At 48.5% G+C, this 10,824-nt stretch overlaps 1 protein-coding gene across 1 annotated transcript in view; it reads right to left on the bottom strand.

The window, feature by feature from the left end:
* Positions 1-9,303, bottom strand: part of RPL22 (ribosomal protein L22) — a 14,081-nt gene extending 4,778 nt beyond the window's left edge. Inside the window, exons 1-3 of the mRNA XM_026448156.1 lie at positions 9,223-9,303; positions 7,294-7,398; positions 2,253-2,377 (exon numbers count right to left, since the gene is read on the bottom strand). Coding sequence (XP_026303941.1) covers positions 2,253-2,377; positions 7,294-7,398; positions 9,223-9,234 — 242 coding nt within the window. The 5' untranslated portion in view covers positions 9,235-9,303. The remainder of the gene's footprint in view (positions 1-2,252; positions 2,378-7,293; positions 7,399-9,222) is intronic.
* Between the last annotated feature and the right edge of the window lie 1,521 nt (positions 9,304-10,824).

Genomic DNA, 10,824 nt, shown 5'->3' with positions numbered 1-10,824 from the left:
AAAAAAAAAAAAAAAAAAAAAAAAAAAAATTCCCATCACTTGATTTAGTATGTTGTTTTTTGTTTTTTGTTTTGAGACAGAGTTTTGCTCTTGTTGCCCAGGCTGGAGTGCAATGGCGCAATCTCAGCTCACCACAACCTCCGCCTCCCTGGTTCAAGCAATTCTCCTGCCTCAGCCTCCCGAGTAGCTGGGATTACAGGCATGCACCACCACGCTCAGCTAATTTTGTATTTTTAGTAGAGACGGGGTTTCTCCATGTTGGTCAGGCTGGTCTCGAACTCCCAACCTCAGGTGATCTTCCAACCTCCCAAAGTGCTCAGATTTAGTATGATTAAAAGCTCCTAATAGGCCACAGCCTCAGGCTAGGAGCTGAGAATAAGCATATCCAATCCTTCAGCAACTGGTAAAGTATTTTAACCTCATCCTCAAAAACCAACACATAGCATTCGAGGGAACTAGCAAACTAATGCCTCCATTTTGAAATGAAAGAAAATGGGCCCCCAGGAATTAACTAGAGTGGACTCGGTCTAAATTGAGGTCTTCAGATTCCTTGTTCAGTGCCAAAGTAGCACTTACAAGGGAAGCAACTGGAATTCAAAAGGAAAGCTCTTGGCTGGGCATGGTGGTTCACACCTGTAATCCCGGCACTTTTGGGAGGCCAAGGCAGGTGGATCACCTGAGGTCAGGAGTTCAAGACCAGTCTGGTGAACACGGCGAAACCCCGTATCTACTAAAAATACAAGAATTAGGTCAGGCACGGTGGCTCACGCCTGTAATTCCAGCACTTTGGGAGGCCAAAGCAAGTGGATTACAAGGTGAGGAGTTCAAGACCAGCTTGGCCAAGATGGTGAAACCCTGTCTCTACTAAAAAACAAAAAAAATTAGCCAGGTGTGGTGGCAGGCGCCCGGTAATCCCAGCTACACAGGAGGCAGAGGCAGGAGAATTGCTTGAACCTGGGAGCCGGAGGTTGCAGTGAGCTGAGATCGAGCCACTGCACTCCAGCCTGGGCGACAGAGTGAGACTCTGTCTCAAAAAAAAGGAAATACAAGAATTAGCCAGGTGTGGGGGAGACGCAGTGGCTCATGCCTATAATCCCTGCACTTTGGGAGGCCGAGGCAGGTAAATCACCTGAGGTTAAGAGTTCAAGACCAGCCTGGCCAACGTGGTGAAACCCTGTCTCTACTAAAACTACAAAAAATTAGCTGGGCATGGTGGCACATGCCTGCAATTCCAAAAACTTGGGAGGCTGAGGCAGGAGAAACGCTTGAACCCGGGAGGCAGAGGTTGCAGTGAGCCAAGATGGCGCCATTGCACTCCAACCTGGGCAACAGAGCAAGACTCGATTTCAAAAACAAAAGGTAAGTTCTTATTGTGATCTAGAGACAGGAAGCAATTTTTTTTTTTGAGACAGGGTCTCACTCTGTCACCCAAGCTGGCCTGCAGTGGCACAATCACAGCTCATTACAACCCTGACCTCCTGGACTCAAGCCATCCTCCCACTTCAGCCCCCCAAGTGGCTGGACTACAGGCACATGTCACCATGCCCAGCTCATTTTAACTCTTGTAGAGACGGAGGTCTCACTGTGTTGCCCAGGCTGGTCTCAAACTCCTGGGCTCAAGCGATCATCCTGTATCAGCCTCCCAAAGTGCTGGGATTACAAGCATAAGCCACTGTGCCCAGCCAAGAATATTTTTGAGAAAACAGTCTTGTAAGCAAGTCTGAGTACCTTACTGTTTAAAATAATTTAGCCTGGCCGGGCATGGTGGCTCAGGCCTGTAATCCCAGCACTTTGGGAGGCCAAGGCAGGTGGATCACTTGAGGGGAGGAGTTTGAGAGCGGCCTGGCCAACATGGTGAAACCCCAGTCTCTACTAAAAATACAAAAATTAGCTGGGCGTGGGGGCAGGTGCCTGTAATCTCAGCTACTCAGGAGGCTGAAGCAGGACAACTGCTTGAACCCGGGTGGTGGAGGTTGCAGTGAAATGAGATTGCGCCACTGCACGACAGCCTGGGCAATGGAGTGAGACTCCAGCACACACACAAAAAAAACTTTAGCCTGTGAAAGACAAAATCAAAAGTTGACTATTGTTAACGACCATAATAGCATTCATCCACTGCCTCCCGCACTGGGCATAGTTCCAGAAATTAACAGAAGCAAACCAATCACTCTGCGGGTGCCCCCACTCCCGTGCAGGGAAAAGGTGGGCTGAGCGCTGGGTGCACGCAGGCCACACACACTGCCCTCCCGTACCTTTTGGAGAAAGGCACCTCAGATGTCACGGTGATCTTGCTCTTGCTCCTTTCGATGGTCACCACCCCTCCACCAAGGTTCCCAGCTTTTCCATTCACTTTGATCCTTTCTTGCAAAAACTGCTCCTGTATAAATCATTAAATTGACCAATGAAGTGACAGGTTCATCTGTCTCAACAGAATATTTTAGTTTTTTGTCTCCCAATACTGAAATAATATCGTTGTTCGTTTTGGTTTTGGAGACAGTCTCACTCTGTCGCCCAGAGAGGAACGCAGCCGCGCAATCACAGCTCACTGCACTCTCAACCTCCCAGGCACTTTCAAGTCTCCACCTCCCAGACTCAAGTGATCCTCCCACCTCAGCCTCTCGAAGTGCTCGGATTACAGGCATGGGCTATCCCACCTGGCCCCAGCTAATGTTATAATTTTTTTTTTTTTTTTGAGATGGAGTTTAGCTCTAGTTGCCCAGGCTGGAGTGCAATGACACAATCTTTGCTCACTGCAACCTCCGCCTCCCGGGTTCAAGCCCTTCTCCTGCTCAGCCTCCTGAGTAGCTGGGATTACAGGCATTCGCCACCACGCCCAGCTAATTTTGTATTTTTAGTAGAGACCGGGTTTCTCCATGTGGGCCACGCTGGTCTCAAACTCCCGACTTCGGGTGATCTGTCCACCTCCGCCTCCCAAAGTGCTGCGATTACAGGCGTGAGCCACTGCGCCTGGCTTAATTTTAAGAGAAGGGGTCTCTCTATGATGCCCAGGTTAGTCTCAAACTCCTGGGCTCAAGCGATCCTTCCACCTCGGTCTCCCAAAGCGTTGGGATTACAGGTGTGAGCCACCACGCCTGGCCCTAATATCTGTTTCTTAAATGTTCAGTCTTTTCAAAAAATGGTAACAAATCCCATTTACATACATACTATGAGACGACATCCCACCATAAACATACTTGACTTCTTCCACACAAGGTCAACTATGCCTCTCCATGAAAGGCTTAGTGGGCAACACAAGAGTAGACAGGAAACCCAAGGCCAAATTGTTATGAGATACGCCTGTAATCCCAGCACTTTGGGAGGCTGAGGTGGGTGGATCACCTGAGCTCGGGAATTTGAGACCAGGCTAGGCAACATGGCGAAACCCTCTCTCTACAAAAAATACAAATATTAGCCAGGTGTGGTGGCATGCACCTGTAGTCCCAGCTACTCAGGAGGCTGAGGCAGGAGGATTGCTTGAGCCCAGGAGGCGGAGGTTGCCATGAGCCGAGATCACACCACTGCACTCCAGCCTGGGGGACAGAGAGACCCTGTCTCAAAAAATACATAAATAAAACAAACTTTTACAAGGTACATGCAACCAAAGCTAAAAAGCAACTTCTGAATCTAAGGTGTATAAAACCCTGTTCACAGCACTATCAGAAAATAAGCCTTCAACCTAGTAGAAAGAGCAAAGACATAGTGACCGAAACAATTCTAGACCTGGTCCAGGGCCATGTGTGGTACAGCAGAAGCAGCAGTCACTCAGGAGCCTGAGACATTCTCTGCAAACTCCTGTGTGGGCCTCGGCAAGACTTTCACCTCCTTGTTGTGCTTCAGAAAGCTTTGCCCAAAAAGGACCTTTTTAGTTGTTTTCTTGCTATTGCAATGACATGAAATCCCTTTCAGCTCAAAATTCCTATAATTTTCTATTTAAAAACTCCCATACAAAATATGTTAACTGGCTGGGTGCAGTAGCTCATGCCTGTAATCCCAGCACTTTGGGAAGCCAAGGCAGGAAGATCGCTTGAGCCCACGAGTTCAAGATAAGCCTGGGCAACTTAGTTGGAAGACCCTTTTTCTATAAAAAAATTTAAAAATTAGCTTGGTATGGTGGTGCATGCCTGTGGTCCCAGCTATTCCAGAGGCTGAGGTGGGAGGATCACTTGGGCCTATGAGGTGGAGGCTGCAGTGAGCCAGGATCATGCTACTGCCCTCCAGCCTGGACAACAGACCCTTTCTCAAAAAAAAAAAAATTTGGGAGGCCGAGGTGGGTGGATCACAAGGTCAGGAGATCGAGACCATCCTGGCTAACACTGTGAAACCCGGTCTCTACTAAAAATACAGAAAATCAGCCGGGCGTGGCGGTGGGCGCCTGTAGTCCCACTTACTCGGGAGGCTGAGGCAGGAGAATGGCGTGAACCCAGGAGGCGGAGCTTGCAGTGAGTCCAGATCGCGCCACTGCACTCCAGCCTGGGCGACAGAGTGAGACTCCGTCTCAAAATAAATAAATAAATAAATAAAAATTTGGGGCCGGGCACGGTGGTTCACGCCTGTAATCCCAGCACTTTGGGAGGCCGAGACAGGTGGATCACGAGGTCAGGAGATCGAGACCATCCTGGCTAATACAGTGAAACTCCGTCTCTACTAAAAACACAAAAAATTAGCCGGGTATGGTGACAGACGCCTGTAGTCCCAGCTACTCGGGAGGCTGAGGCAGGAGAATAGCATGAACCCAGGAGGCGGAGCCTGCAGTGAACCGAGATCATACCACTGCACTCCAGCCTGGGTGATAAACAGCAAGACTCCTTTTAAAATAAGAAAAAAAATTTGGCTGGGCACAGCGGTTCATGCTTGTAATCCAAACGCTTTGGGAGGCTGAGGCGGGCAAATCACCTGAGGTCAGGAGTTCAAGACCAGACTGGCCAACATGGCAAGGCGCCATCTCTACCACAAAAATACACAAATTAGTTGGGCATGGTGGTGCACGCCTGTAATCCCAGCTACTCGGGAGGCTGAGAAAGAGAATCACTTAAACCTGGGAGGTGGAAGTTGCAGTGAGTCAAGATCACGCCATTGCACTCCAGCCCGGGCAACAGAGTGAGATTCTGTCTCAAAAATAAATAAATAAAAATAAAATAAAATAGTCAGGCGTGGTGGTTCATGCCTGTAATCCCAGCACTTTGGGAGGCCAAGGCAGGTCAATCTCCTAAAGTCGGGGGTTTGAGACCAGCCTGACCAACAGGGAGAAACCCCATCTCTACTAACAATACAAAAATTAGCCAGGTGTGGTGGCAGGCGCCTGTAATCCCAGCTACTCCGGAGGCTGAGACACCAGAATGGCTTGAACCCGGGAAACGGAGACTGCAGTGAGCCGAGATTGCGCTACTGCACTCCAGCCTGGGCAACAAGAGCAAAACTTGGTATCAAAAAACAAATAAAATAAATAAAATAAACAGCATATGTTAACCAGAGATGCGGCACAGAGTGATTAGGTCAGAAATCTTGAATTCTGCATCTCAAGACTCATAAATGACTTAAGTTTTCTATCCTAAGGAGGCTTCCAGAAGGAAAGACAATCACACAAACAGATGAGTGGGCTGAGGGAATGGCTCAGAGGGAGGAAGGCAGGAGTAATGCCAGAATAGGGCCACCATGTGAATATCAAACTGGAAGACACCAAAGTTGAGAAAGAGGAGGCCACAGAGAAAAGCCAGAAGTCACTGGATAGAGAAAGAACTAACGAAATAGGGGATTTCTTGAACGACACAGATACAAACAACATCTACATAAAGGCAATAAACTAAGAGATTACCCAAATTCCATTCTGGATAATTCGTGACCATAATTATTTTGCGTTTAAAAATTATTTTTGTTGGCCGGACGCGGTGGCTCAAGCCTGTAATCCCAGCACTTTGGGAGGCCGAGGCGGGCGGATCACGAGGTCAGGAGATCTAGACCATCCTGGCTAATACGGTGAAACCCCGTCTCTACTAAAAAAATACAAAAAACTAGCCAGGCGAGGTGGCGGGCGCCTGTAGTCCCAGCTACTCAGGAGGCTGAGGCAGGAGAATAGCGTAAACCCGGGAGGCGGAGCTTGCAGTGAGCTGAGATCTGGCCACTGCACTCCAGCCTGGGCGACAGAGCGAGACTCCGTCTCAAAAAAAAAAAAAAAAAAATTGTTTTTGTTGTAATGATACTGATCCTGGCAATAGTTCAACCTTCTGGAGAATTTACAGCGAATGCAAATTTAGGAGACTTCTGCACAGAAATCTGAATCTCCCAAACATGGCTATTAGAGGAAAAAGAATAAAATGTCAAAACCAAACTGCTGAGTCAAATGTGGCAGAGGGATTACTTAATATTTCTAGATTGCAATAAGATAGAGGAATATTGGGGAATGGGCCAAACATAGGGGCAAAAAATCAGCACAGAGCAAGATGTGAGGGGGAAAAAAAAAAGCTCCAATTACAATTTAGCCAGCAGGGTACTTTAAATACCGAAGTTCAGATGCTCCATATCATAGAAAGCTTCAGGAACTGCTGCCACCTGTCCAAAGCTCCACATCTAAGCAGTGAGACCCAGGACAGAGGCAGCCCACAGTTAGGATCAGGGTCCCTCACTTATGCTTAAACACACCAAAGAGCAAGGGGGATGCCATGTACCCAATGAAATTTGTCTGTTTCTTAGTAACTTTTTTTTTTGTTTTTGAGACGGAGTCTCGCACTATCTCCCGGGATGGAGTGCAATGGTGCTCTCCACCTCCCATATTCACGCAGTTCTCCTACAGGAGCCTCTCGAGTAGCTGGGATTACAGGTGCACACCACCACACCCAGCTAATTTTTTGTATCTTTAGTAGAGACGGGGTTTCACTATGTTGGCCAGACTGGTCTCGAACTCCTGACCTCATGATCTGCCCTGCCTCAGCCTCCCAAAGTGTTGGGATTATAGGCGTGAGCCACCACGCCTGGCCTGTTTCTTGGTAACTTTTAAGTAAAATCATTTGTGGAAATTAAAGGAGAAAAACAAGATAGTCCTCCAACACCTCTGTGCTAGAGTCCTTCTTGCTTATTCTAAGTCCATCTCCTTTTACTCCTCACAACTGTTGCACACACAAGAGGAAGCAAGACTTGGAAACAAACAAGTAATCTGCCCACATTCCCAGGATGAAATGATACAGCCAGACCTGTGAAGCTGCCTATAAGCCTGAAAACAGAAATGTACCCGAGTAGGTTTTCTCAACACTATCTCAAAATGTTCGTCACCACCTGAGTGGCAGTAAGGATGTAACTTACAAAATTGGCAGCATCCATGATTCCATCTTCTACAGGGTGGGTGCAATCAAGAGTGAACTTCAGAACCTGCTTCTTTTTTTTGCCCCCCTTCGCCACAAGTTTTTTCTAAGAAAATACACAAATGATAACAGAGATGAAGATTCAATCAGTCAGAACAACAAGATTAACAGAACCAGAAAAGTCGTAGGTATAAAAGTCCACACAAATACAAAACTCATGGAGCTGTGCTCCCTTTGCAAGAGAGGGCTAAGAGGCATCACTGCCTGAGTGCCAGAGGTGTAATGAGGGCAGATGCTGCTCTACAAGTTTGGGGCCTGGGGTCATGCGCTTTTGAAGGGAAAATCATTTTAGCACTCTTGACCCACTCAAACTTTCCAGTCTCCCCAGTCTGTACAGGCATGAAGGTCTCTTACTTTATGAACCACAATAAAATGAACATTTCCTTTTATTTGCCCTAACATTCCCAGATACAATTTCAAAAAATACTATTTTATTTTTTTCCAAAATTAGAATACAGGCATACAAAATGCCTTGCATACCCACAATTTTCATGAGAAATCAATCCTTCTACATGTTCAGAGTAGGGTCCTGATACATCTTAGCTCATCTCCCTTCATCCTGTCTCATCCACCTTTTCATGAAGGGAGTTGCAAAGTATTCTAGCTGCCTGTCCACTCCAGCTGGGACAAGGTTAAGGATAAAACCTAGAATCTTATTACAACACTACCGTCAAGAACTTCTGACATTTTGATTCATTTAATCTATGCATTAGTACTTCCAAACCACCCGGCAAAGCATATCCTACAAGGTTCCAGTTTCTTCACTCTTACGAAGAGGCTTGTGTTAATCTCATCCCTCTACAAACTTGACACCATTAATGCACTTGTGCATCGTACCAACCTGTACTTTCACGTTTAAAAGCTTTGCAGAACTAAACAGACCTTTCCAAGAACACATCTTACCTTCCTTCATGTTTAAAAGAACTTCATCTAAAACTTGTGTTAACTGGATCAACTTTTCACACATTTGGCCACTACAAAAATCACTGGTTTATTTTTTTACGTCTCTTCCCAGTAACAATCTAAGACGGATGCTTTAAGATCTACTCCGAACATACACAATCAATCAAGAGACCTACCCACAATGGGCTTGATACTTCTCCATCATGGTTTTAAACCAAAAATGCATTTAAAAGCCCAACCAGACAGAAAGAGCAGAAGAACCGGAAATGTTAACCAGGCAGTCCCAACAAAAGAGAAAAAGTAGGATCTTGGGACATAGAACATGGAAAAACAACTTTCTCAAATAACCTAGGAGGGCGCCGCACAGCCCAGTCCCAGCCTAGCTACAGGAGAATGGAATGAGAGCCTTCGCCCTATACCACCGTAGCACCCGTTCCAGTCTGTGCAGTGCGCCCTGATAAACTAATTTCCTCTGGGGACTCTAAAAAGCTCCTCAAACCCGGGCCTCCTCTCCGAAAGCAGGCCGACCAAGCCGCCCTTCCGCGGATTCGTCCCTTAGTCTTGGCCGTGCACTTCCGAAGGCGCGGCTCCCCAGGGTAGCAGGTCCCGTTCTTCTTCCCCGCCCTCCACCCAGGTAATCAGGCCCCGGGCCGGGGTCCAAGGACCAGTGGCCGGCCCAGCCCGCAGTCTCCAGGCTCCAGCTCCCCGCTGGCCCCTAGCAGGGGCCCGAGCCCGAGCCCCGGCCTCCGAGACCTCCCGGATCTCCCTCACGGGCCACGGGCCGCGGCCTCCTCCGCCTACAAAGTGCTGGGATCGGCAGGGGCTCTGGCCAGCTCCGGTCGACCTGCCAGCCCACCCCAGCAGGACGCTGCAGGGCGCCGTCCCCAGCAAGCCTGGGTAGATGCCGGGCTCGGCGAGGCCCACGTGCCTCCCCTGGAGCCGAGGCCTCACGCGGAGCCATACTAACCACTGGAGCCATGGCCGCAGCGGAGTTAGAAAGGGAGGTGAGCGAACTACGCAGACGCAAAGAGCCCGCAGCGCGCAAGGCACGCAGGGTCCAGGCCGCACTAATCGCTTTACCACGCCCCTCGTCCGCCACCATTTCTCTTGGTTACGTACGATAGGGGAGCGATTGGTTTTCCCTGAATGCAAAACGCGTCCTCTCCCAGGCCTGGAGGGTTTCGGGGGAAGGAAGGAGGCCGGGCGGGCTGTCCCACTGCGAACGATCGTAGGGGGGAAGCCAGACCCGACGAGCCCAAAAACAAATAAAGGGATTGGCTTTACTTTTTGAAAGTCTTGGGAAGAAAAAAGAAATAAGGAAATTCACTATACTGTAAATTACCAGCTAGTGGGATGGGAATCGAATCTACTAACTTGGGGAAGTGGGGAAATTCCTTCTGGCCACGGGGAAATTTCGTTCGGAGGTCCCAATGCCAGACCACCATGGCTTCCTCCCACTTAAAAAGCCCCAGTTTGGAAGTTCATGCCCAGGAGCTGTCTCTCAGCGCCTGTCCTTCTTGCTGCCGCCAAGCCGCCCACCCGCTGATCACCACCCCCTAGTTTCCCAGCCCAAGCCTTCTAGTTTCCCATCCCAAACCAATATGTAGTTGAGGACCACCGGGAGATCTGGAAAATGCAGATTCCAATTCCAGCGGTCTCAGTGGCCTGAAATTCTGCATTTCTCACAAGCTCTCAGACGACGCTGATGCTGTGAGTCCATGGACCGCATGTGGAGAAGCAAAGGTCCTCATCCCCAGGCCCACAGGTCCCTTGAACTGGGCTACTTTGCACCCACTCACCCCCTGCGTCCTCATGGAATTATATTCCAGGATCCTGAATTGTAAATCACTCAGTGGCACACACTCTCCACTCTCTTGACCTGGCTTCAGTGTACTCACCTAGCAAACGTCCAATCACTGTGCTGCTGGGTCTAGCTTTCAACTCAGGCCTCTGGAGCCGGTTGACCAAGCTCCAAAGCCACCTGTTGTTCTTGGCTCTACAATGCCCAGGCTGGGCCTCTGCAAACACTTCTGCTTTCCAGCTGATCCCGGTTTGGCTCTATCAATAGGGAGCTTTGCTTCCTGCTTGTTCCTGTCATGTCTGGTGTCACCTACTCTTGCTTCTTTATCCTGGAGGTGGCAGTTGGAACATTCTGGAAGCAGCAGTGGAATCCAGTCTGCACTTATTCCAACATTTGCAGAATCAGTCTTTTCTTCTTCTCCTCAGAGACACCAGCCCTAGCGAAGCAGCACCCTCTTCTCAGATGTCTGAGTTTCACCTGCCCGTCCCCTCCTCAGGCATCTACATCTTAATAATACCACCCTACGAGTGGTAGCTACTTCCTGCAGTTGCTACTGTTGGTATTATACCCCATCAGTTACCTAAACACATCTTTATACCTAGGTAACAATCCTTCATATTAAATTATCTCAGTTAAAAACTATTGTTGTCTTTTGACTGGACCCTGGCTGATAATGGACCCTAAGCGAGCCCTCAGGGCTACTGACAATCCTAAATCTCTCCCCCAAGGGACTATTTCCCTTTTGTTGTTGTTGTTGTGTGTTTTTTT

The sequence above is a fragment of the Piliocolobus tephrosceles genome, chromosome 1 (assembly GCF_002776525.5).
Source record: "Piliocolobus tephrosceles isolate RC106 chromosome 1, ASM277652v3, whole genome shotgun sequence".
Classification (NCBI taxonomy): Eukaryota; Metazoa; Chordata; class Mammalia; order Primates; family Cercopithecidae; genus Piliocolobus; species Piliocolobus tephrosceles.
This window is presented reverse-complemented; position numbering and strand designations above follow the sequence as displayed.